At 49.4% G+C, this 27592-nt stretch overlaps 2 protein-coding genes across 4 annotated transcripts in view; one reads left to right on the forward strand and one right to left on the reverse strand.

Annotated features, from left to right (window-relative positions):
- The window catches only part of PGBD5 (piggyBac transposable element derived 5), a 144604-nt gene extending 128656 nt beyond the window's left edge, over window positions 1–15948 (forward strand). The window contains exons 8-9 of one of the 2 annotated variants that reach the window (XR_006519518.2): window positions 8067–8154; window positions 15403–15948. The gene's annotated coding sequence lies outside the window, so the exon portion shown is untranslated. Of the gene's footprint in view, window positions 1–8066; window positions 8155–15022 lie in introns of both variants that reach the window. The other variant, XR_011496053.1, reaches the window with a different exon arrangement.
- Window positions 15949–17937: 1989 nt separating this feature from the next.
- The window catches only part of GALNT2 (polypeptide N-acetylgalactosaminyltransferase 2), a 199330-nt gene continuing 189675 nt past the window's right edge, over window positions 17938–27592 (reverse strand). For both annotated transcript variants that reach the window (XM_044757699.2, XM_070491500.1), the window contains 2 exons: window positions 25046–25165; window positions 17938–20669 (listed from right to left, as the gene is read on the reverse strand). In XM_044757699.2, the coding sequence (XP_044613634.1) occupies window positions 20514–20669; window positions 25046–25165 (276 nt within the window). In that variant the 3' untranslated portion in view covers window positions 17938–20513. The remainder of the gene's footprint in view (window positions 20670–25045; window positions 25166–27592) is intronic.

Here is a 27592-nt window from a genome sequence, read left to right on the forward strand (position 1 = left end):
TTGTGCAATCATCGCCATGATCTAATTTTAGAACATTCTCATTATCCCAGAAAGGAACCCCTGTCTCATGAGCAGTCACTCCCCACCCCCATCCCCCAGTCTCACCCTCCTGCTGTAGGCAACCGCCGATCTACTTTCTTTATGTATAGGTTTGCTTCTCCTGGACATTTCATATAAGTGGAATCATACAATATGTGGTCCTTTGTGACGGGTGTCGACGAAAATAATCCATAACCAATCTATAAATGAAAATTTGGGTGAGTTTATTCTGAGCTTAAATCTGAGGATTATAACCTGGGGCCTTTCTTCCCGAAGGAAGAAAGGGCACCAAAGAAGTGGGGTGCACAGAGTGGTTATATACCCCGAGAGAGGATGTTTCACATAGGATTGAAATGTCCCTTTTACAATAGTCGCGAGACTGCTCTGTGGGCACAGCGATTGATGGAAACAGTAGGTAGGTCTTCTGTCTCAGTGAACACAGCAGGGTGGCAGTCTGTTGTCTCCAGCTGAGTGGTCACAGGTGAGCTGGGTGGTCAAAGGTGAGTGCAGCAATCAGTTCCTAGCCTAAGGAGAAATGCTAATGTGGGGGGAAGTTGCACCTTTATCTCAAGGGCCTTTGTTCTGGCCATAGGAAATGTCTAAGCAGATATGCAATGCGTGCTCAATGGCCACAGTCAGGCCCTTTTGGAAAAACAAAGTCAGGCCGAATTATGTTTATACCAAATGGCTTCCTCATATGCTCCAATATATCCTATTGCTTGCCATTTTTATTTGTCGCTGGCTTCTTTCACTCAGCATGATATTTTCAAGGTTCATCCATGTTGTGGCAGTGTCAGCAGTTCACTCCTTTTTATGGCTGAATGAGAGTCCCCTGTATGTATACAGCTCACTTTATTTGGACTATTGCCACCTCTTGGCTATTTGAATAGTGCTACTATGAACGTTCCTGTATGAGTTTTTGTGTGGACATGTATCTTCATTTCTCTTGAGTAGACGCCTAGGCGTAGAATTGTTGCATCATATAGTAACTCTCTAGCTAAGCTTTTGCGGACCTGACAGACTGTTTTCCGAAGCAGCTGTACATTTTACATTTCTACCATTAACGTATGAGGGCTCCAGTTTCTACACATCTTTCTCAACACTTATTATTGTGTCTTTTTTATTATAGCCACCCTAGAGGGTTTGAATGGTGTCTCATTGTGGTTTCAATTTGCACTTCCCTAATAATTATTGAGGTTGAGCATTTTTTCATGTGTGCTCTCTTTTTTGAAAATCACTTTAGCTATTGGGTGGAGACAGTGTTGAAGACAGGCAAGTGTGCTCTTTTTATTTTTATTTTTTTTGAGGAAGATTGGCCCTGAGCTAACATCTGTGCCCATCTTCCTCTACTTTATATGCAGGACGCCTGCCACAGCATGGCTTAATAAACGGTGCCATAGGTCCACACCCGGGATCCAAACTAGCAAACTCCAGGCCGCCAAAGCAGAGCACGCAAACTTAACCACCAGGCCAGCCCTAAGTGTGCTCTTTTTAATCGTAACAACAACCCTATGATGTAGGTACTATTAGTATCACTAATCTACAGATGAAGAAATTGAAGCACAGAGAGGTTAAGTAACTTGGTCAAAATCACACTAGTCAGTGATAAAGCCAGGGCTGTGAATTCATGCAGCCTGAATCCATGGCACGTACCCTCCGTTATTACACCGCATCACAAAGATGGGGCTTCAGGTAGATTTTCACTGATTTGGGAAAATCTGATTTCACCAGATGAAACCATTTAGAAAATACACAAAGCAACACAACATTCGGGGTAGTTGTAGCTTCTATAAAAAGCAATTTAAGTTAAGAGAAGAGAACATTCGAAGTCTGACTCCTCCTGCCTCTGTTTCCTTCCCCACTCCGGCCTCAAGGAGAGCCTGTGCTGCCGAGGAGGGGGTGGCGGAGTGTGCACAGAGGAATAGCTGCCTTCCCACCTGGGAAGCGGCTTCCCTCAGGAAGGGGAAAGCCGAGAGAGCCTCCGGAGGCCTGAAGTGAGCTCACCAGAGCTCCAGGGAAGAGTCTGGAAGGAAGCCACCAGACTGCTGACAGCTCCAGCATGTGAGGACCTAGAGGTGGGTGCCCCGGGCACTTGTTGACTGGGGATACCCGGGTTTTAGTCAGAGACCTTGTGGTATAGAGGAGGCTTTGTGACTTCCCGCCCCCCACAGTCAGATCCCTCCCTTGAGGAGCACCGACCCCAGGGCCACACGGAGGCTGCCGGCCTGCTCTGCTCGCCGACCTGTGCTCGCTGCTCTGAGTCCGCGAGCAGCTCATTCCCCATCTCGGGTCTCGGTGGTGAGCCTGGCTGGGCATCTTGACTCAACATTTAAAGCAGCCCCCGAAGCCCGCAGGGCGCCCGCTGGCTGAGGACCTCAGGAACCTCAGAGCCGCTGGGGCCAGCCTCGCGGAGCCCTTTCTGGCCTTGGAAGAGCGGTTCTCTGTGGTTCAGGGTCAGGCCTGGGGGCCGCGGCACAGGCTGGAGAACGCACTGCAGTTACTGAAAATATCGCTGCCCCAGACACCCACTCCGGATGCTAAGCATGGACACATTCGTGGGAGAAAAGCTGCATCCTGGGAAGAAACCCCAGCTATTACTTTTTTTCAAATTGGGATAATAAAGCCATTATTCAATTTTTTTTTTCTGGTGGAAGTTCAGAGTTCAAGGGAGGGCCTTGGGCTCCGGAGGACAGAGACAGGAGGCCACCCTGACCCTCCAGGGCTTTTCAGCTCCCTGGGCTGGGCGGGTTCTCCAGCTCCTCCCCCTGGCCTCTGGCTGTGCTGCCTGGCTCTGTCACTCTCACCCTGTCGGTGGCCCCTGCTCAGTGGGTCGTGGGTCTGTATTTCCAGAGCCCGAGTCCAGGGTGTCACCGTGGGAAAGCTGGCATCTTCCAGCTGGAGGGCGAGAAGGCCGAGGGGCTTCCCGACTCTGGAGCCAGCAGAGTGTGTTCTTGCAGCCCTGGCTTAGCTGGAGCTGATGACTTTCTACCAGAACAGCTAATTTGAGAACACCTTCACCTGCCCCTTCTCTGGGGCTTTTCCTCAACAGGTGTCTCCCAGGTCCTCCCCTGCGCTTCAGCTTTCCCTCACACAGGAAATCCAAACCTCTCAAAGCCCAGAGGCTGTTCGTTCCTCTTCCTTTCCTAAAGCTGCGTCCACCTGTGAGCACACAGGGCACCCCCCACCACCACCACCTTCCTACTGTGGCCTTCTGTGGGCCCTCCCGGGATCGCAGTCTCTCATTAAATGATCACCAGCACCCCTCTCGTGACCCCTGGGCTAGTGGGTGTCAGCAGTTAACATGTCACCCCTGCCAGGGAACACCCTCCCTTTGCTAATGGCCTTTCAAGATGTGGTGCTTTAATGGAAGAGATGACAGGGAGAATAATGACCCCCAAACATGTCCACCTCCTAATCCCTAGAACCTGTGAGTATGTCACCTGATGTGGCGACAGGAGTTAAGATGGCAGATGGAGTTAAGGTGCCAGTCAGCTGATCTTGAGATGCAGAGACTGTGCTGGATCACCCAGGCGGCAGTGGAATCACGAGGGTCTTCATAAGGGAGAGCCTTTCCTAAGAGTGTTCACAGGGGCGTTTGTGGCTGTGGAGGAAGAAGAAGAGGCGCAGCGTGGCTGGCTTTGAAGATGGAAGGGTCCGTGAGCCAAGCGATGCGGACAAGCTCTGCAGCGGGGAAGGGCACAGCCGTGGAACCCTCCCCACAGCCTCGAGAAGGGAGCACAGGCCCTGCAGGCGCCCTGATTTTAGCCCAGCGAGAGCCGTGTCAGACTCCTGACCTCCAGGGCTGTAAGATGCTACATTTGCCTTGTCTAAGTCACCAGCTTTGAGGTGAGTTGTTACAGGAGCAACAGGAAACTACTAGAGAGGGGATTTTAGGCCTCGGAGAGATTTTGAGGGCAGTTGGAACTTCTAGGAGTTTCTCCATATTCAATGTTGACAGGTGCCCAGCACATTATCCTTGTGGGGCTGGCATCGTGGAAGAATGGAGCAAACAGGTTTTAATGGAAAGGGTAGGAACCTGTGGCAGGTCACACGAGAGCGTCTGGTTTTGTCCTTTCCAAATGCATGGGCGAGGGCAGCTTGAAGAACAACTCCCTTCTTTCCTTCCAATTCAAGGAAATAAGTTCTAGTTTCTCCCTGCCGTTGTGAGGAACAGCAAGCAAAATGAAATTTGAAAAGAACTGTGCAAATGGTAAACCTTTGTGGTCATGAATATTGTCTCAGATCAAGCCCTTGGCTGTAGCCCATCTGAGTTTATCTGTCACCTAAGCAAAGAAGGACTGTGATACAGGACAGGTAAGCTGTGATCAGGTCAGGAAGAACCCTGACTCTGAAGTGCCCTGTGCTGGAGCAGAGCCTCCTGCCTGGTGTGGAGAGACAGAGGGCAGACTGGGAGAGTGTGGGGAGGCAGAATTCCCTCCAGGTGAACCACCTGCGCAGGGCCACTGTGGGAAGGGCACCCTCAGCCCTTTCCTGCCTCACACGCTCTGTTCCCTCAGGCTGACGCTGCACGTAAAGGAGGTAGGGCAGGACCTGGGCATCACAGTGATAGGCCACAAATCCGCAGGAGGAAGCTCTCGTACGGTAAGAGGAACCTTGGCCGTGGAGCCAGGACTTCTGAATTCCAATCCAAGCTCTGTTATTTACTATGATCTTGAGCAAATCATGGATCCCCCTTGAGCCTTGGGTTCTTCACATTTTACAGAAAGCTACTTCACTTGCGGCCATAAGGGTCTAGTCATGTCAACCAACTGCTGGACTCTTTCCAGGTGTCAGACTCTGCTGAGCACTTTGCATCATCCAATGGGATGAAGTCTGTGAAAATGCTTTGTAAAGTACTGTGTTCATCCCCTACGGCTGCTGTAACAAATTACCAAAACCTTGGTGCTTAAAACAACAGAAATTTCTTCACTCTGGAGGCCGGCAGTCTGAAGTCAAGCTGTTGGTAGGGCCACACTCCCTCTAAGGGCTCTGGAGAGAATCTGTTCCCTGCCTCTTCTGGCTTCAGGTGGCTGCTGCCATTCCTTGGTGTTCCTTGGCTCGTGGCCACGTCTCTCGAATTTCTGCCTCCATCTTCACATCGCCTTCTCTTCTGTGTGTGTCAAATCGCCCTCTGCCTCTCTTTTATAAGGACATTTGTGACTGGATTTAGGCCCACTTGAACAGTCTAGGATCATCTCTCCATCAAGATCCTTAAATTAGTCACAACTTTAAAGAACTTTCTTGCTTATAAAATAATATTTACAGGCTCCAGGAATTAGTATTTAATGTCTCTGAGTGGCCATTATTCAGCCTAACACAGTCCATCCTCTGGACCCCAAAGATTTGTGTCTATTCCGTGTGCAAAATATATTCACCTCATCCCAACATCCCCGAAAGTCTCAACCCATTACAGCATCAATTCAAGGTGAAAAAAATCTCATCTAAATCTCAGCAGCTCAGAAGTCCCAAATCACTTCATCTAAATCGCGTATGGGTGAGAATCTGGATATGGTCCATTCTGGAGGAAAATTCTCGCCACCTCTGGACCCGTGAAACTAGAAAATAAGTTATTTATTCCCAAAATACAAGTGGTGGGACAGGCATAGAAAACAGTTATAGACATTCTCATTCCAAACGGGGGAAAACGAAAGGAGTCACCAGTCCCAATCAATCTGGAAAACCCACAGGGCAGATTCGATCAGGTTCAATCAGGTCTTGGGATGATCCTTTGTGGCTTGAGGCTCCACCCTCTGGGCCTGTGGCTCAGCTCCTGGGGATGGGACCTAATATCTCTGGATGGCCGTTATTGAATCTAGTACAAGAGCTACGCAAGTGTCAGTTGACATTATTGTATCAAAGTGTATTTTTTATTAAAGTTTATTATAATACTTTTTAGCATAATTGTTTCTCATTGCCAAGACAAGCCTGACTGATAGTCGGCGCTCAGGCCACCTGACCCTTGTTGAACTAAACTTTCCAGCCTCTCCTTTCCTTTTGGCGTGTAGGTCGGCTCTGGCTGATGGCTGCCAAGAGTAGGATATAAGCAAGAAAGGTAGAGCTGGTTTTGCACTGGACTCGCAGTCCACGGGCCACTCTCCACAGCTGTTACGTTCTGTCCCTTGCAAGGGCCTGAGCAGTTTACCTGTTTGCTCACAGCACCATGTGAGGCAAATCACTTCACACAGGGAAGTGACAGCTGAGATGGGCTCCCAGCCCTGTCAGGCCACCAAGTCTGAGCTCTTCCATCTCCCTGTCCCCTCAAAAGAGTGGACTTTCCCATGAGGAGACCCCACAGATTCCTACATGAACGAAGTCCCTGCCCACAGCCTCTTGCTTGGCCCTTTCCATAATGTCTTCCCACAAATGGTGCTTTGGAAAGACCCAGACATGTATGTACTTTAGGAAGCCAGCTAAGTCCCTGTGAAAGGAGGAAGGAGGCAGGTTGGGAAGTGGTCTTGGGATGGGGAAGTTCCTGGGAGTAATGGGATCTCCCTGGAATCACAGCTTCATCTCCTTCCCACCAGGCTGCCCTCAGGCTGAGGAGGCTAATGGGCTGGAGTCCCGGGTGTGAGAAGGGCCCTTCCTAGGGCTCCTGCTCTCTCCAGGTGACTTCACGCTGCTCATACCACCCCCCCCCACCCCAAACCTCTTCTGGGTGCCCCCTACTTACCAACCCATCCTCCTCAAGACTGATCTGCATCCTCAGAGCCTGCCAGGGCTGGGAGCCCACTAGTCTGGATACCTAGTGGCTTTTGGGTTAACCTTGTGTGCAGTGAGAGTCCATGCTTTCCTAAGGGAAATGCATACAAAATATCTTAGGCAAAAGCATTTACAGGCTTACTCAAAGTAGAGCCTCTTCATTTCCACAATGACAGTGTGACACAACAGAAAGAGCCCTGGGCCGGGCGTCAGGAGCACAGGTGTCATCTCTTGGGACCCCAGTGCCGCATCTTTAGGTCGATGGGTGGGTTTGGCTTTCTTGCAGGTCTCTGCCCACTCTGGCTGTCATCTGGTTATCAGGACACCTTGGGGCTAGTTAGTTGTGGATGAGTCAAGTTAAGAAGCAGTGTGGTTCTCTCTTCTGGAATACACTTATGTCCATCAAGGGATGGCTGATTTTAATGATAATACTGCAGGTGAAGTGACAGACTGACAGATGGCTACAGTTTGGAGAGGGGAGCCTTTGGAAATCTCTCAATTCCATCACCCAGGCAACCTCTCCACGTAAGAGCTGGCTTTGGACCCTGGCCACTGAAATGCAGGCTGTGTCCATCTGATCCTTGCTTCAATGGTTTGACATGTCAGAGACCCTCCCTGCCATAATTGGAATGCCATAATTCTCTAAATGTGGAGAAGTCCCTCATGATGTGGATTTTCTGCCTCTTGGGCTAACTTGGGTAAAATGACACAGCAGTGAAAGCACTGTGTTTGGGAGGGAGAAGTCTGGGTTTTCATAGAGAGAGAGAGTGAGGCAGCCAGTGAAATTCAGGGCGGGTGTGTGAGACTCAGGCTGCTGGCTAGAGCAGCTCTTTCCCCAAAGCTATCATTATGAAAAGAGACTTTTAACAGACGAGCGTTTTATCACTCTGGCAACTCAGCCCCCCAGCCCCCGACCCCTCCGGAGCCATGGGCCCTCTTAGGATCCTGGCAAGGCGGGGACACAGTGGGTGTTTCCTGGAGGGAGGGGTCTGTAGAACATGGCTGGGGCCTCAGGAACCATTTTCTCCCCTTCCTCACTTGCTCCTTGCGTCTGAGAACACAGGAATAAAGCACAGGCCTTTATTACAATAAAGGAACAGTGTGGGGAGTGCTGGCTGCAGAGCTGCCTCCCAGGGTTAAGAGCAGAGAGCAGCCACCCAGAAAGAGGACCGGTGTCTAAATCACCCAGAGAAACAGCCCGAAGCCTGTGCGTTTCCTCAAGGAACTGATACAAACTGATTAAGCTATCAGTGTAGATCAAAGGGAAGAATTGGTACGAAAATGCCTTCTTAAACACATTTCTCAGTTCTATTTCCTTTCCCTTCCAGGGAGGTGGTGGAAGTTGGGCCAGTCTATATCATTTTATTTATCACCCAAATCCCTGATCCAGGAGAAAAAGAACAGAGCTGGCTAGAGGTATGTGTTCAGGTGTGTTACATACAGACCTTTCCCCAAAGTTCAGAGAGGGGCTGACCGGCCTCAGCCTGGAGCTCAGCGGCCACTCGGGACCTGATTTTCTGGGTAACTACTCAGCTCAAGGCCTGATTCTTCCGCCCCATGAAGCTCTCCCTGACCATATTTGAATGCTTTATGCAGCCCTGAATCATTTTATCACCTTCTTTGGTTTTTAAGATAAGTTCTGTCACTCAGAGGCACTCAAGGATGCCAAACTGAAATCACGACGTGCAGATCCATGATATTAAATCCCTCTGAGCAGCAGACAGGGAAATGGTTTTCTGGTGAAGCAGCTCGGAGTAGAGGAAAAGCAGAACCACACTCCCTGCTTCTCTAACATTGCTAATAGCACATCCCCAATTTTACCGATGAGAAAACAGCACAGAGAGGTTAAAATACTCACCCAAGATCAGACACTGAATCCAAATTTCGGCCCCTGGCAGCTGGCCAGGCAGTAGTCCAGAACCCACAATATGAACACCACCTTCTACTGCTTCTCAAGGCCACCCTGTGACTCAGCAGCAGCCTTTTTAAATTAAGAAGACTGGGGACTTCCAGTTGTCTAACAGGGGCTGTCGGCTGGGTCACGGCCTGAGCCAAGTGCCTTGCTCCTCACAGTGTGTGATCCCTGGACCAGCAGCATCAGCATCGCTTGGGAGCTCGTTAGAAATACAAATCCTCCAGTCCCATCCAGACCTACTGAAGCAGCAGCTCGGGGGTTGGGGCCCAGGACTCTGTTTTCACAAGCCCTTGGGGTGATTCTGATGTGCTGAAGTCAGAGAGGCACAGGTGTTGTCCACAACCTGGCTGCACTTGTCATTCTTAGGGGACCTTTGCCAACACAGCAATGCTCAGCCCCATTGGACCTGGGTTAGTGTGGGCACCCCTTTTTTGTTTTCCAACTCCCAAAGGAACTGTAATCTACAGCAAGGCTTGAGAATTACGTGTCATACAAAGTCAGAGTCAGAGTTGTCAGACTTTTGAAGTCAGAGAACTGGGTTCAAATGACTGTTCTGCTGCCTACTGGCTATACTATGTGACTCAACTGCTACTTAACCTTTCTCCAATCTTTTTTTTTTTTTTCTGCTTTTTTCTCCCCAAAGCCCCCCAGGACATAGTTGTATATTTTAGTTGCGGGTCCTTCTGATTGTGGCATGTGGGACGCCACCTCAGCATGGCTTGATGAGCGGTGCCATGTCCGCACCCAGGATCCAAAACAGCAAATCCCTGGGCCATGGAAGAGGAGCCCACGAACTTAACCACTCGGCCATGGGGTCGGCCCCACTACTTCACCTTTCTATGCCCCACTTTGCTCACCTGTGGAAAAGGTGGAAGTGAGGCTTGAATGAGATCATTCATAAATCAGCTAGCATAGTTTCTGGCCAACTGCAGGCACTCAATGAATGTGAGCTCTCATCTAACCAATCAGCAGCCTACCTGTGCTCACCAATGGATGCCTGAGTACATGTTAGGAGTGTTGGAAGCACAGGATGCTGGGGAGCTCATCGTGGAACGTGACTGTTGGGGCCCTGTCCAGTGCCAGAGGCCTCCCTGTGGACGTCCTCACACACGCACACTCTCCATGGACATCTGGCTTGGGGCTGGCAGGAGGCCAAGCTGAGCTGTGCATGTAGCTTTTGGGATCCATGAGGGCATCAGCTTCATGTTAGTTTGGAGGCTGGAAGTCTGAGATCAAAGTGTCAGTAGGGATCAAGGTGTTGGTTCCTTATGAGGCCTCTCTCCTTAGCTTGTTGATGGCCGTCTTCTCCCTGTGTCCTCACATGGCCTTCCCTCGGTGCATGTCTGTGTCCTAATCTCCTCTTCCTATAAGGACACCAGTCATGTTGGATGAAGGCCCACCCTAATGACTTCATTTAACTGTAATCACCTCTCTAAAGGCCCTGTCTCCAAACTCAGTCACATTCTGAGGTCCTGGGGATTAGCACTTCGACATATGAATTTCATGGGACACCATTCAGCCGATAACACTCTGCTTTCTGGCCTCCAAATTGATGTCCTTCTCACATGCAAAATACATTTGCCCAATCCCAGCAGACCCAAAGATCTGAACTCATTCTAGCATTAACTATAGGTCCAAAATCCCATCTAAATATCGTCTCAGTCAGGTATGTGTGAGACATACATTCATCCTGAGATAAAATTCTTCTCAAGCTGTGAACCTATAAAACCAGATAACACGTTAGTTAAGTGCTTTCAAAATAAAGTGGTGGGACAGACATAGGATAGACATTCTCATTCCAAAAGGGAAACATTAGAAAGAAGAAAGGGGTGACAGTCCCAAGCGAGTCTGAAACCTAACAGGGCAAATTCCATTTGATATTAAGGCTCAAGAATAAGCCTCTTTGGCTCCAAGCTCTGCCTTCTGGGCCCACCAGGGTAGTGGCCCTCACTCCTTGGCCCTGGGCAGAGGCTCTGACCCCTCTGAAATAGAGGAGGAGACAGCTTTGCCCCCCAGGCCTGTGCCGTTGGGCCAGTGTGGCAGTGGCAGCCCTGTCAACCTTGAACTGCCTTCAGGTTCATTCTTTTCTTTTGCTGAAGCATAAGACATGTTTGCAGCCAGACAGCTCTGTTGTCCTGTTCTGTCGAGTCCCAGAACTCCAACAGCCTTCCTCCATTTCATCCCACCTCTGTCCCCTGCAGTACAAGCTGGGAGCATTTCTGCTGGTAGAAAATTCTCAAGGGCCTTGAGATGAGTCTGATGGATTCAAGCCATCAGAGAAGAGGGTCCTTCACAGGTCTTTCCTGGATAAGCCCATTTCTATTCCTCGCTTCTGCTGAGATGGCTGATCGGATCCATAAGTCACAAACCCAAAGCTGCAGTCTTAGTGTGCTCTCCAGAGCATGCTTTCTCATTTTTTGCAATGTGGATAGGTTGAGAATTTTCCAAATCTTCAAGTTCTGGTTCCTTCTTCAATTTGTCTCTTTCCTCTCACATTTTACTATAAGCTGTGAAGAGAAACCAGGCTGTGCCTTCAACACTTTACTTAGAAATCTCCTCAGCTATATGTCTAAGCTGATCACTTACCAGTTGTACTTTCCACACAACACTAGAACATGATGCGGCCAAGTTCACTGCCACTTTATAACAAGCAATGCCTTCCTTCAATTTCCAATTACTTGTTCCTCACTTCCATCTGGGACCTCACCAGAAGCACCTTTAATGTTCATATTTTTGCCAACCTTCTGTCCATGGCGATACATGTACCTCTCTAAGACAATAGGAGCTAGCTCTACAGTTCTACTCTTTTCTCTCTGAGCTCTCGATAAAATTGTCCATATTTCTACCAACGGTTTCTTCAAAACAATCAAGGCTTGTTCTAACGTGCTCCTCAAAATTCTTCCAGCTTCTACCCATAACTAGTTCTAAAGCTACTTCCATAGTTTTTAGGTATTTTTACCGCAGCACCCCACTTCCTGGTTCCGAAGTCTACATTAGCTTGTCAGTGCTGCCAAAACAAAGTACCACAGACTCGTGGCTCAATCAATGGAAATTTATTTCCTTACAGTTCTGGAGGCTAGAAGTCCAAGATCAAGGTGTCAGCAGAATTGTTTTCTCCTGAGGCCTCTCTCCTTGGTGTGTAGATGGCTCTTCTCCCTGTGTCCTCACATCGTCTTCCCTCTGTTTGAGTTTGTGTCCTGATGCCCTCTTCTTATAAGGACCCCAGTTCTCTTGGATTAGGGCCCACCCATATGACCCCATTTTCTTTTTCTTTTTTTTTTTTCGCTGAGGAAGGTTTGCCCTGAGCTAACATCTGTTGCCAATTTTCCTCTATTTTGTATGTGGGTCACTGCCACAGCATGGCTGCTGATAAGTGGTGTAGGTCTGTGCCCAGGAATCCTGGGCTGCCGAAGCGGAGCACACTGAACTTAACCACTAGGCCGTGGGGGCTGGCCCTACATGACCTCATTTTAATTTACTCACCTTTTTAAAGACCCTGTCTCCAAATACATTCTGAGGTCATGAGGTTAGGATGTTGAAGTCCTAACTTAAACATATGAACTTTGCGGGGGACACAATTCAGCCCATAATAAGCCTCACTTTCTTCTCCGAAGAACTGGCCCACATGGTTTAGTGACATCACTCTGCAGTTGTGTCCTGCCCCTTCCCACCAAGCCCTTCAAGCTGTTGTTGTCACTGACTAGAGTTGGCCATGTTCTCACCTTGTCTTGTGGCCTGCAGCCATGGGGAGGGGAACCCTTAAAACCGAAAAGCACTTAGACTTCTTGAGTCCCAGCTGCGTGCTGGTGGCAGGGAGGGGCACGCAGGCAGGCCGGGGGTGTCCAGCCAGCTTCTCCCAAGGTCAGGGGTCCACTCATCCCTTCCTTACCTTTCTCTCCTTGTGTAAACCCTGCTGGATGGTCACTTGGCCTGCTGACTTAAGCCTGACACCTGGGAAAATGCACCGCGGTGAGGTAGCCTCTGCTGAGCCCCTTATGTGATAAAATGCAGGATACAATGAGCGTGGAAGCAGGTCTGGGGCCTGGCAGGGGCGTGATGGGTGTGGCTGTCATACTCAAGGCAACTGTGACCCCCGGGCTCAGAAAGTTCTGGTGAATTCTCTGGCCCTTTGCCTGTCCCACCCTCAGCCAAGCCCACAGATTTTTCCCAGAGGTCCCCTGCCCTCCTCCAGCTCCAGCTCACCTCTCACCTGCCCTGGCCACTTGTTCCTCACCCACGCCCTGCTCTCATCGGGTCACTTCCTGGTTGCCAATCCAGGAACTTCTTCCTTTGTGCTCACTTCCGCTCTGGGTGCAGGTTGCCCTGGTCTGTCCTGCAGCATTCTGCTGGCTCACTCTACTTGCCAGGGTTTTTCTCCCGCCCTGGCCGTGACATTAGTTTGTGTTTGGATCTGCGTCTTCACACTCCCTCTCTTCTGTCCCTCTTCCCTCTTCTGACGCCACCTCTAGGACGAGCGATTGGAGGCCTAATGCCTCTCACTCTTGTCTTTGTTTTCTTCCCCCGACACAGTCATGTTGTCGCTGAAAACTCAGTGTCTCTAACAAAAATCTCCTTGGCCCCCCGTCCTGGCCCTCCTTCCCTTTGTAGGCCCACATGTGCCCACAGGCCTGCGGTGAGAACTGGGGGCTCTTGGTGCGGCAGCCTGGGCTGGGAGGGAGGCGCTATTCACATCTTGCTTCTAATCTTTTTTTTTTTTTAATTGAGGTATAATTGACATATAACATTGTATTAGTTCTGGGTGTACAACATAAAGGTTTCTATTGTGAAATGATCACCGCGTAAGTCTTGTTGACATCCATCATAGTTACAAAAAATTTTTTTGTGATGAGAAATTTTAAGATCCACTCTCTTAGCAGCTTCCAAATCTGCAATGCAGTGTTATCACCTGTAGTCACCATGCTGCACATTACAGCACCAGGACTTATAACTGGAAGTTGTGCCTTTTGACCCTCTTCACCAGTTTCCCCCACCCCCACCCCTGCCTCTGGTAACCACCAGTCTGTTCTCTGTGTCTATGAATTTGTTTTTTTGTCTTACCTCTAATCTTGACAAAAATCCCCATTTCACAGACTAGGTTGAAGCACTTTCCTCAGGCAACACAGGTGGTAAGAGGCAGGAAGCAGTATGGAAGCCTCATCTCCCTGACTCCTGAGGCCCTGACCTTCACTCACGCTCCATCCCGAGCCCTGTCAATTCCTCCCCCAGTCCCGGGGAGCTGCAGTCCCAGCTTTCCTGTTAGCAGCACAGCACTGCACCTCTGGCTCTCAAAGACCTGCCTTCCTTCCATCGCCTCCTGTCCCACCGCAGCTCCACTGGCCTTCGAGCTCCTCATGAACCTCTCTGACCCCTTGCACCGTGATTGCCTGCTGCACTGGGAAGAGGATGGTCACGGCATGGGTGCTTAGCTCAGTGCTGTGCCAGTAAATCGGGCAAATAGCTGAGCTGATCTGAGCCTCAGTTTCCCCAATGGTGAAATGGGGTAACAACATCTTTGTAGCCTGTAGAGTACAGATGATTTGGAGGGTGGGGCATGTATTCTAGGGCCTGGCACATCACACCCAGTGTCATTGGGGACCCGAGTCACCTCCTTCCACTTGCCCACTCCCTTCCCCTGAAGCCTTACTCCTTACCCCTGAACTTCAGTCCTGCATGGCACCCAACGGTAGAGTTCAAATAATTTACACATTCTGCCCCCAAGTCCGGCACCTTCCCATCCTGCTCGCCCCTCTTGCAGCCCTGTCTTGAGGCTTCTCCAGGCTTCTTGTGGATCCTGGCAAGCCCACGATGAGCGTCCCCGAGGCAGGCGGGCAGCACGTGTCCCCAGGTGTCTGGAGCTGCAGTCCAGGTGAAGTGGACTGAGATGACAGTTTCCTGAATGAGGCCATGCCTCCATCTCTCTTATCAAGAAGATAAGAAGTGCTTAAGTTCTAGGAAGTCCTTAAGTTTCTTTATTTTGGTTCCTTGCTCATTGGGCAATCTTCTTCCCCTCCAACACGGAGAGACGTTGGTCAGCAAAATCCCAGGCCCCTTAGCCCAAGTGTCATAGATTCAACCAGTGGGGGGCTTCAGAGAACAAGGCGCCTCCCCCACACCTGTTCCTCAGCTCAGCCTCGCCCAATTGCCCAGGGCAACTGTCAGCTGTTATTTCTCAATATCAATGCAAATTCAGTGACTATCTGTGAGTCTGTGGGAGCTTGGCTCACCAGGACCATCATCAAGGGGGGACCTCTTTCCACTTTGCCCTCAGAATCAAGGTTGGAGCCCAGGTCAGAGTCAATGTCAGTTTGAGGCCTGGGCAGCCTCCTGGACTGCCCCTGCTTCATTTTGCCTTTTCCATTTGTCCTGCAGCAAGAAGACAAACCTACTGAAGTTCAGAGATGGTTCCAGATCACAGATGTACATCACAGATGTTATCTACACTGAGATTCTTCAAATTTAAGGGGTCAGAACGATGGGAAAAAAAAGTCATTTCACGAATCTCCAAGTGAATGTAGCCAATAAACTGGGAATTTTGTCAATAATAAAAAAAAAACAGCTATTTTCATCACATTAATTATTGCTGATTTTTCAAAATGCTGTTTATGCTTAGCACTATTTGAAATTATGATAGCAATTAGATATGAGGCCTTATTAATGCATTAAGAAGCACATATAAATATTTTGATAACTGTTTCTCAGTATAAGCAGTCGTCTCTGTAATCCCATGCAATGTTTTATTCATTTGAAAGCCTTCTCTGAAGAGGCCCCAAGTTGCCAGCAGACACCCGAAGACTACGGCATAAGCAGGAGCGCCGCCTCTCAGAGGATGCAGGAACCCTGTGACCTCAAGGCTGCCCCTGCCCATCCAGCCTCTTCCAGCATTCTTTCAGCAAGGGCAAATGCGGTGCACTGTGGTCGCCCAGCAAGTAGCTGCCCCCTCCCTGTCCTTGCCAGCAGAACCCACTTCCATGACCGAGGACGACAGCATTAGGAGGTGACTATGGCCGGCTGCCCAGGCACCTGGGCAATTCTGAGAAGTCTGTGTGTGTGTATGTGTTTGGGGGGAGTGGTAAGTGGAAAAGACAGGTCTTCCGTAAGGGGGGCAGGGGAAAGACATGCATGAGGATGCATGCTTCGTTTTCACCAGTGTCTTCCTGCACCCTGGCCGGAGGGGTGGAGATGGGAGGGGGTCCAGCAGAAATAAATTAGTTCACGATGTCAAGCCCCAGGATTGACCTGGAACCCTGTGCCCTTTGGATTTCTTGTTACATGAGGTAATAAATGTCTTTGAACTTAAACTGCATTTAGCTGGGGTTTCTGACATTCGCAACTGAAAATGCTCCAGTAGAGAATTCTCTGCAATTCAAGAGAAACGTGGACAGTTAATTTCTGCAAGTTCTTCATTGAGCCTACATCAGTCACTCTGAGGCCTCACATCTTGGCCCTTGGATGATGACCCACCATGGGTTCTTTCCGTCACCTTCAGGCAGTCAGCGCCTTTCTGAGACTCAGTCTTTTTTTTTTTTTTAAAGATTTTATTTTTTCCTTTTTCTCCCCAATGCCCCCCGGTACATAGTTGTGTATTCTTCGTTGTGGGTTCTTCTAGCGTGGTCTGACGAGCAGTGCCATGTCCACGCCCAGGATTCGAACCAACGAAACACTGGGCCGCCTGCAGCGGAGCGCGCGAACTTAACCACTCGGCCACGGGGCCAGCCCCGAGACTCAGTCTTTATTCTCATAATTGTGTCCAAGGTCTGGTTCAAAGTCTGAGTCTCTCTTGGGTGTAACCCGGGGGGAGGACCACAACGGTCTTATCTACAGCCTCCAGTCTCCCTGTCTAGCACCCAGGGCCTGGCCCCCAGGTGCTCAGACAGGAGCTGCTGAGTGAGTCTCTCATTACTCCTCTGGGACCTACGGGTACAAAGTCTTCTGGAGACATACTGTATATAATTTGCAGGCAGACATAACACATAAAATCAAATACATATACATTGTATTAATGGTAAATTTGCTCAGGAATTTGTAAGGACATCTAGGAAGACCATTTTCTTTTTTTCTTTTAGGTAAGTCCATGCACAGAGTGTATGAGAGATTTTATTTTTCTGGTTGAATATTTTTAAAAACGTGAAAAATACTGCAGAATCAAACAGCTGAGTTGGGTTAAGAATTTTATTCTAAAAAATTTTGCAAATTGCATCCTCTCTGCTCTGGCCCAGAGCTCCTTAGCTCCCCTCCCTCCAGAATGGGCCCAAGCTGCCGCCTGAGCATTTGGGACGCCTCTTGCCCCGAGCCACGGGCCTCGTCTCACTGAGCCTCGCTCGGTCTGCAGAGCACTCTGCCTATCCTCTTTTCTTGGAATATGATGTGTTTCCTCTCCTCCTCGGTCTTCAAGACTGTCAGGGCAACATAGAGTTTCTTGACAAATTCTTATTGAATAAACTTTTCCCTATTGCGAAAGCAGGAACCGCAAACGATTGCCAAAGGGCTCTGATGAATACTACATTAAGAGCTTTGTTTGTTTCTCAAATGGCAGGAAAGCCAAATTTTTGGTTGTCTCAAATCATGAGGAAAGAAGATGCATAAATGTGGCCTCCAGAACATTAAAAAAACTCACCAGGGCCAGCCTTTCCTCCCCTCAACCTCAATCCAAATTGCTAAATGAAGAATTGGTCAATGTTGTGTTTCCTTGACACACCTGTGGGGCTGTTCAAAGGTGGAGGAGGGGGAAGTCAGCCTCAGAACTGGAGAGTCAGTTAACTGGTAACTTGTTAACTGGTAAATAAGTATACTGATTTTAGATACTTTGGAAACTGTGAAAATATCTGGCCTCCACCCTCTCCCCACCCGGGTTTGGAGTGCAGGCTCTGGGTCTGAGCGCCCAGGGTGGACTCCAGATGAAGACTTAGGAGCAGCGTGACCTTGAGCAGATTAGCCCCTGACCTTGAGCTGGTTAAGGGCTTCAAGCACCGGCTTCCCCAGCCAACTGTAAATACAGCACATAAGGCCATTTCACAGGAGACAGCGAGAAGGCAATGGGAATGTATTTAAGGGCTTGGCTAGGTGCCTGGGACATCATACACACTCCACCAATGATAACGCTTATTATTACAAATAAGACTAAACACTGAAAGGGACAACAGTAAAAGGTGAATGTGTTTTAAAAATGTGATAAGAAATGGTAATTTAGCAGGGCCCCGAAGAAGACAGACCATAATCACAGCCTCACACACCACTCACATCTGTCCTATAAAGACCAGAAATGACGGCCGCCGCCACCAGAGCAGTTATCTATAAAGGATCTTCTCTTTATTTAAGTTAATTTCAAGAATGGTTTCCATCTATAAAATGGACAAAGTACAAGCTCTGTACAGCAGTTCTTTTTAAAAATCAACTGGAAAAAAAAATTACCAAACTATATCTTGAATTTGCAAAACATACTCACAGATACCATCATTTTAGCTTTTATGAAGACATAAGAAAGACCACCACAGAGAAGACAACTCACTTGGCCACACTCTGCTCAAAGGGCTCGTAGGAAAGAGTCTTTACCTGTAAAAATGGGAGCAGGAGGGTGGGACAGTCCTGATGACTGAAAATAATGCAGCCACAGTAAGTCACTTTGGCACACTGTGTCATGTAAACATAGGTCACCTCCAGGGAGCCCTGTGACACCCAAGACGCCCACTACCCAAGGCCACCGCCCACCAGCTCAGGGACAGGGAGCTGCCCCCAAGGGACTGGGTGGACCTGTCCCGATGGTACAAAGGTTGGTAAGACTTCTGGGTTGGGTAGCGGTGTGTGGGCCAAGGATTCGTCAAGAACCTGATTAAAATTTGTTTTACATCGAAGCAAAATTTGTTTTCCGTCAATGGGATTTTTTTGCTAACAGCAGTAGTAGTTCACAGGTGACAGGGTCTGATGACAGACCGCAGGTGCTCAGGCTGAGGGCACCAGCACAGCGCCTGGCTCCTGCTCGCCTGTATCCTACGGCCTGGCACAGGTACCTAAGACTATCCCAAGAGCCCACCTGCAGTCAGGATCAGCCTCTGAAGATGAAGTGTGCTGAGTTAATCCAGCCATGGCCTCCCCGCCCCCTGAAAATACATCTGGCTGCTCTGGCCAGGGGGCAAAAAAAGAGAAGACACAGGACAGGCCCCGAGCCGCGCCTCCAGGCCGAAGCCCATTGTCCTAAAGCAAACACAGGTGGGGCTTCTGCAGTGGAGGAAGAAAGACCAACAATGTTCCCTTTCCTAGAAGAAAGAGGCAGGAAAGAGAGCGGCAGTTAGCAGAGTGTCAACCTAGCAGAATCTTCCAGGGCCACTTCTCACTCTGTGCCCTCCCAGCCCCTCCCAAAGGGGCCTGAGGATGTGCAGTTATGATGCAGCTCCCACGACATGGCAGCTCGTGGGCTGCCTGCTGTGGCCAGCCTGACTGACACTGGGCACGTGTGTGGGAGGGGTGGGTGAGAGGGGGTGAGTGGACAAGGAAGGAGGGTGGTGATCAGGACAATGTCTGTCATTGCATGTGGGGACACTGAAAACGCAAGGAGGGCTCTGCAGAGACATTCCTGGGCACTGAAGCAGATGCCCTAACACTTCTTCCTCTTATTATTTTTAGTTCATAAATGTCAGGTTTATCCTGACATCTGCTTCCTAACCCACAAGGCTCCTGTTTCTTGCCCCAAATCCTCAATGTCACTGGACAGGTGGTGTTTGGTTTCCCCCTTTCCTAATTCTTGACCCAAAGCCCCTGGGGCAGTCACCTCGGCCTGGGAGGGACAGGGTGGGCAGGCCAGATTCCAGGGCCCAGGTGACCCTGACAGTACTGCCAGCACACTAGGACACTCAGGATTACCCAATGCTAGCCTGTGACAGCTTCCTACGTCATTGGGTGTTTTTTTCTAAGAGAAAAAAATGTTTAAAAGACCCAAAGCAATACTTGTCAAAATAAGTAACCCATCCAGGTTTACAAGGACCAAGGACATGAAAAGTGGATTCCAACACACAGCAGTGACTTCCCAGCTGAAGTTGAACAGAGATGCTTGGGCCCAAGGCCTGCAGTCCAGGGCCAGCTATGGGAGGGTCCCCACCGGCCACAGCAGCACCACCTCACTGATAAGGCTCCAGGGGGCAGAGGAGGCTACTTTCTCCCTCTGGGAGAGGCTGGCCCCAGAGGGCTCCAGGGCTGCCTCCTCACAGCCACGACCTGCTTTGTGGAGAATTTACAAGATGCGGATAACCTACAGAAACCATAGGGAACTGACCGTACATTCTTTCTTTATATATATTTATATTTAGTGTCCCACCATAGAAAAGTTCATATTCAAATATAGGAAGTACGTCATGTGGAAGACGGGTCTGTGCTAGGAAGATGGTTGGGAGCGGAGGAGCAGGGACAGGGATACGACGTAAACCTGCAAAGTGACACGAGTTGGTGTTGGGGAAACCACACAGGATTCCGATGGGATCAAAAACGGAGATTTCAAAAGAGTTCTCCAGGCTGTGATGCAGCAACTACATCCCTCCTCTTTCCCTCCCCCGAACCTGTACGTGTTCGGCACTTCTCTGCCCTCCATGCTGTCACTGGGGGGTTACTGGCCGAAGCTGGGAGGGAAGAGGGGCGGCGGTGGCCTCGGGAAGGGGGCCTGGCTGCACCTGTGAGAGGAGGAGGGTAGTCATCTTCCTCGCTGCCTCTGTCCGCCAAGTCCCCGTGCCTTGCAGAAGTTCTCCGACTTTCAGACCATGATGGAATACTGAGGTATATAGTTTCGCGGAAAGTTTAAGAAACATAATCAAGAACGTGATCATCAAACTCGGCCCACTGGCATAGGAGACAGGATGGCATGGGCCTCCAGCCTCTCCTACTGCTGCAGGTTGAGCGAGAACTTCCACTGCTGAGACAGGGCGGGGCTGCACACCTCCACGCTCAGGCCCCCGTTCTTGGCTGTGCGGCTGTCCAGGCACAGATTGCTGCCCACGTGCCGCAGCTTCGAATTGCCCTCAATCTGTTCCCATTTCTGCAAGAGACAGGAGAATGCCTTATAATAGGAGCCCAAAGAAAACGGTATAGAACAGATCCATTTTCAGGGTCTTCTAGCTGCATTAAAAAGAAACAAACAATTTTCTTCTTGGTGATCATAAAGGATGGTAAATAGCAACAGCCCCGAGATAAGTCATCAGTACAAGGGCCCAGGAAAGAAACCTGTGTGCTCTGCCTTAGCCTGCAACTCCAAACCTCCTCTCTGGGCCCTGCTCGATAACGCCTTGCCTGCCCCATTCCCTTCCCTTCTTGGGGTGGCCCTCATCCAAGCCCCAGTGCACTTGCCTCTCCTCACACATTCACACAAAGACTTGATGTAGGGAATTCGCTGTAGGGAGTTTGCGTTCCTTCACAAGAAGGCCTGATCTGATGATATTTCACCCCAAGAATGGAGCCACAGGAAGCTGAGCCAGCTCAAAGAGGGCCCCCGTCCTGCCTGGGGCTGTTGGAAGGCAGCCCTGCATGGAGGCCCTGGTCTGGGCACCTCAACACTTCCACTTAGGGCCTCACATGCAGCTGAATCAGATGAATGGTGTCAGGTCAAATGAGAGGGAAAGAGATGTTTGGGTGCATAGAACATCATGTTGAAGAACCTATTTCTATATTGTCTATCTTCTCCACCAGGGTGTGAGCAACTTGTCTCAGCTATCCTCGAGGCCCCCAGTGCTCTGCACGGTAGAAATCAAGCAATATTTGCTGAGTTCTGAACGTGCCATTTGTAAAGTACAGAGTATAACATCTTCCTCTTAGAGTCTGCACACATCCCCCCACTAAAACCAAACTAACCAACCAGCCAGACTCGACCAGCCAACCAACCCACCCACCTCCCAGTCAGAAAACAAAGCCCACAACCCAGCATGAAGGGAATCAGAGGGCCTCTCACCCTGTTGTTTATCCCTGTGTAAAAATCTCTAATGTCTGTTTTCTTTTTCTTTAAAGTAACACATAACACGCTTTTTCTCCCAAAAGCTATCTCTTTATTAGTCAGTGATTCTCATTAATTTTTTACACTGTGTGCACTAAAGCTCCTTTCCCTAAGTTTTTTTTTTTTTTTAAGATTTTATTTTTCCTTTCTCTCCCCAAAGCCCCCTGGTACATAGTTGTATATTTTTAGTTGTGGGTCCTTCTAGTTGTGGCATGTGGGATGTCGCCTCAGCATGGCTTGATGAGCAGTGCCACGTCCACGCCCAGGAATGGAACCGGCAAAACCCTGGGCCGCCAAAGGGGAACGTGCGAACTTAACCACTTGGCCATGGGGGCGGCCCCACTAAGTATTTTTGCAAATGCTCTCATATTGTGGACTTAAATTTTCTTACTCTTGCCTCCCTTTGAAATCCCCCTGACTCTGCAAATGCACACATAACACGAACACACAGATGTGCCTGGAAACTAAATATTCCAACTGGCAAGACAGTGTAGCTTCAAGATAAAATTAGCTAAGGAGCCTCTTCTCAAAGGGCAGATGAAGGAGACAGCGAAGGAGGCAGAGCAAGGCAGGCAGAGGCCCAGAGCCTTGGGACCTGACCTTCTACACAAGGACCGCTGGCTGCAGGATGTTCTCAGAAGGTCCCTAGGATACTGATTCATGCCAGCCGGCTAAACTGGATCTTTCGACGACAGAGACCCCTGCCATCACATGAGCACTGGGGAGGCTATTGCTACCTGCCCATCATCTCTTCCTTTGTTTCTGGCTCCCTCTTTGCTGTCAGTCATTCCTCATGCTGTTTTCCTCCACTGTCATGTAAAGTGTGCATGCCCTGCCAACATCCATGTGTCACCCTGAGTGGCCAGGAATCAGCTTGACAAAGAATGTGGAATGAATGGAATCTGATTCCGTTCTCTGGAGGGGCTCTGCCTGTCAAGTGTCAAAGGCATTGGCTAAATGGAGGGCCTTAAAAAAAAATAACCAAACCCTGGCTCTGTCTCTGGAAGGCAGCTTGGCCCATTTGTCTGAGAGGACTGTGGTGGGGCAGACATGTTTCTGAGACATCAAGGCGCTCCTGAAAGAGTCCCCATATGTCTCTCACGGGCTAAGTCTCGGGGTTAGTAGTCTGATAGCTCTTCACTTATATCTGCCACGCATCCAGAAAAGCTCACTGTTTGCAGGCCTTTTTCCATCTCATGACATGAGCCTTTCTGGGATGTCATTATGGTTCCTAAGAACTGAGGTCGCAGGAGCACCTATCAACTTTTAAAATAAAGCAAGCTCTTCCTAAAGTTAACTCCTCCAGAGATTAAATGCCTAGTTGTTTCTTAGAAAGGTGTGGAGACCAGCTAAAGCCATCACTTTGTCACTCCTTTACGCCTCCACAGACATCCCCACCCCACTACACCCCGGGGGGAATGCCTCTTGAGCTGAGCAGGGACCACCGGATACTGGGCTCATCCGATGCCTGACTTGCAGAATTCCAGGTGGTCTGGGTCCAAGGGATGGTGGCCTCCCTTGTTTAACAGTCACTCTTCCTCACTGGGGTATTACAGTCATGAAATTGCACCATCAACACAGAAGAGCATCTGGAGTCAGCTGGCAGTGAGCAGAGACCTGCAGAGGAGGCACCCAGCATGGGGCTGGGGATGGACAGATGAAAGACGGCCCTTTACAGCATTTCCCTGACAACTGGGATCTAAGCAAGGGACCTGGTCTTGGCCTTGGTCCTCCCAAGTGACACTGTAGAGGAGGCAATGACTCTCTGGGCTTCAGCTTCCCCTTGTGAAATTATTGTTGGACTGGAAGCCCACTTAGGCTCCTGGCTCCAGTGGGCTCTGTGCCTCAGTTTCCCTATACCCACCTATCTCCTAAGGAGGGACTGTAAGAAGATAAGTCAGTGCTCCATGTGCTGGCACATGGGAAGATCCTTTTGTGGTTGCATTTCTGTCTGACACTAGCCATTACCACACGGCTCAAGAAAGGGTATGCCTTGGAGCTGCCACCAGAGAGTATGTCAGAGAGAACCAGCTTCAAATGTAAAAATATATTAAATATACTCAGAGCTATTTGGAAAAAGTAATATATACACGAGAGAGAGAGAGTTTCTGTGTGTGTGTATAAGGTCTCATCCATTTGATAATCAGTTAGAGTTTTTGTAAATTTAAAAAGGAAAAATATTTAATGAATCAACAAAAACATGTAATTTTTCTTTAAAATATCCAGTTTGGGGAAGAGAATGAGAATATAATCAGAAATAAGCAACATCAGACCTCTGGCTTGAGGAAAAAAGGCCTCTCTGCAGGTCCTCTTCTCAGGACTGAGGTCTGTCCTCATACTGAGATGAGTGATGAGAACACCTCCCTTCACTAATGGTATTGGAGACCTCATTTTCTTTTCTAGTCCTTATTTGTAGGTGAGTGTTTCACTAACTTCTCATGCATAAAGTCATAAACTTTTGCTTTTTTAAACAAAGCTTTAAATCAGAAATTTCACTCCTTCAGGCTGGCATCTTTCCGAGTGGACCCCAGGGGAACATGTGAACCTGGGCCACATTCTCAGTGTGGTGTGACTGGCCACCTGCTGGGCCCGCCCTGTGCTTTCGGTTCTACAGAGGAGCTGTGGGCCGCAGGACACTGCTTGATTGCTGTCCCTCCCTGCTCCTGGGCCTGAGGGCTGTGCCTCCACACACAGGAGGTCTGATGGGGCAGAAAGTGATGGGGTTCTGGCCATAATGCCCAGCACTAAGACACACGCACCAGCCACCAGCCTCCCGTCTCTTGGAGCTCACTGGCATCACCAGACACTCTCAGGGCCCACGTCCAAGAATCTGTGCGTTATGGCGGCGACAAAGAGGCTTCTGAAGAAGGGACCACCAGCACTGCTCACATGCCATGGTGAGGAGGCAATGACCTGTAGGTGTTGGGAGCCCCTACGATGCTGCCCAATCCAGAAAAGGTCCCCACAAATATTTGTGGGAGCTGAACATACAAGCACAAAATATGGCCTTTTCAGTCTAGTTCGAGAGTAAGGCCCAGACATGAGCAGATCGATCAAGAGGTTATGGAAAGATGTAACTAACCCAGGACAGATGAGCCCACGGCAGAAGCAGCCCACAGGAGACAGGCGAGAGAAGGAAAGCTGCCCAGAGCCGAGCGCTGGTGGGACAGACCAGCCTTAGCAGCACTCATGCACCACACCTCTCACAAACATCGTTGTCTCACATCTGTCCCAACAGGGAATTCCCTGAATGCCCACTACATGCTTGGAACTCTACAATATGTTGGGGACAATGAGGAGACCAAGAGCCTTAGTCCAACAGGCAGCTGAACATCACTCAGACAGCACTGCAAATAAATGTGGAAGGACACACCGCAATCAATGCCGAGGACGGCGATGCACAGGCCTCAGGGGCTTGAGAACCGTACCTGTCTGCTGTCGTTTTCCCGGCAGCCCTGCAGCTTTATGAGTGAGCCAGGCGCCCGGTCCACCACAGTCAGGCACAAGTCCATGTGCTTCACCGACTTCTCCTTCGTCAAGGCCCATTCCTGGAACACACACCGCAGGTCAGAGGCATGCCAGATACACAGCTGTGGCTGCTTGCCTAAGCCCAAATCCACAACTGGCAGTGTCTGGAGAGCCTCACAACTGAGCACTGCGCTGACTGACTGATGTGCAAAAGTGCTTTGAGATTCGCAGTAACTAAGATCAACAGTATTAACTATTTTAGCCCCAAATGTAAATTCGAATGCCACGCCCACTTTTCTGTCATTAACTGTGAGCTGTAAACACTACAGCTCAAGCTTGTTACCCACCAGGTGGACAGTTCAGGGTCAGTTTTCCACCCACATTATTTTGGAATGACTGCCCCCGTGCAGGTGTGGTTTGGAAACAGCATTTATGAATGTGAATTGTAATGTGAGAAAATTACTAATTACAGATGGCATATTTAAGCAAAATATATAGTGTGTAGCCTCTGTATTGAACATTAAGCTGACCTATTGATGCTCATGAAGTTCTGTGAGATCCCTAGGAATGGGTCTACTTATTCATACACACACAGCACACAGCTAACACTGACTGGGGCCTGATCTATGCAAGCACTATTTTAAGCCCTTTATACAGCAGCCCCATGAGGCTATATTATTCCCATTTAGCAGATGAGAAAACAGAACCAGACAGTGTTGAAATAACTTGCCCATGATCTTAAAAAGTACACACACACACGCCTCCCCCCGCCTAAGGGCTGAGACAGGGCTGAGAGCACAACCATTTATTCTGAATAGTAAACATGACGATTGGAAAGGGCAGGAAGCCAGAGAAGGGAGAAGGTAGATGAGGTGATCACAGGCAGAAGGGGAGGCTGGGCACCTGCTCTGGGTAGGAGATGAAGCTCTGACCTTCACTCAAGGACTTGACCCTTTCAAAGGGATAAGTGCCCAAGTGAGCCCTCAGGACCCAGAAGCAGCAAGGTTTCTTGCAACTCAGAATCCCACAGGGGCACCCTACCCACCTCTGCCCCATGCCCCTTTCTGCAACATGCACAGGAAAGCTGCTGCAACTCATCTGTCCACCCATCCATCTGTCCGTCCATCCACCCAGTGACTGCCCAGTGCGCCCTGCAATGACTCAGGTGCTCTCACAGGGCTGGGCACAGGCAGCAAGCAGACGGGGAAGGCCCTGCCCTCAAGGAGCTTGCTCTCCAGGGGAGAACGGATGACATACCAACAGATGTATTATGTATTATGTAACCTGAGGCACTATTAAGTGCTGTGGAGAAATTGTTTTTCTTTTTTTTGTTTTCAGGGGACAGAGATTGGGGCAGACTGAGTAAGGGAAGGAATAAACAATCTGAAGAAGCCTCACTGTTCAGTACTTAAATCACCTTGGAACAGTCTGTTACTCGGGTGTAAAACCTAAAGGTTACACGCCCAGCCCTACCTGGGCACTGGCGAGTGCAGCTCTGGAAGGCCAGGGCACAGGGGACTGGTAAAGCCCCTGCAGCCTGTTTGCAGCTGTGTTCTCTCCTATGGCAGAGTCAGACCTGGGCTGGCCCCCTCACTTCTCTTGCCTTCAATTTTCTCACCTTTAATTAGCGTTTCTCAAAGTGTATGCCATGAAAAATTCTACAAAAAGTTAGTTCCAGGTCAAATAAATGTGGGAAACACTAAATTTGGGCCGTGTTTCTCTCTTGCAAATTCACAAATAGTCTATTAAAGGCACTGAAAAGTCCGAGAGTATTGGAACCTGCTTGGCCTCAGCAAAGCCCAAATTTAGGAGCATGGAGCCCTGACCCCACCTGTCCCCATCAGTGGCTCTTGGCACTGAGCTCTGCAGAGTGTTCTCTAGGAACAGCCCCACACTGGCCCCTGAGTGTCGAGTCCAACCTTACATGATGGTGCTGTTCTAGTGGGTACTTCCAAAGCACGAACAGACCCTCAATGTCACCCGGAAGTCAGGATGGCACTCAGGACAAGGAAGCTGCAGGAGGGAGCAAACCCACTCCGCCTTTGATTAATGACACAAAGACACCCCATGCACGGGCAAGAGTAGAGGGGAGTAACACCTCTGTATGAAGAGGGGGTTTTTAGATTGTTCTTGGAAGCAACTGTTGAAAGATGTTGGAAGTTGGCTGATGCCCAGTTAAAGCTCATGTCTGAATGTTTCTAGAACCTTCTTGCTATTGTGTGTTTAATTATTTTAAAGCAGACTTTACAGTGAATTCCAGAAAAACCAATTCAGTTATGCAAACAAGAGCTAGTTGCCACTTTGTTCTTCTGTTGCATTTCAATGATCTGAATTTGTCAAATAAAGTTCATAATTATTTAAGAAATGCTTTTTTGAGCTGCTACTCTTAAAAAGCACAGCCACTGATTTCCCCATTTCCGGTGTGTCTGCTGAGGCTCAGCCAGAAACCAGATAACAAACCTCACTCTTCCAGAGCACAGGGCCCTATTTTCAGTTAGGATATGTTA

This window comes from Equus asinus, chromosome 2, assembly GCF_041296235.1.
Source record: "Equus asinus isolate D_3611 breed Donkey chromosome 2, EquAss-T2T_v2, whole genome shotgun sequence".
Lineage (NCBI taxonomy): Eukaryota > Metazoa > Chordata > Mammalia > Perissodactyla > Equidae > Equus > Equus asinus.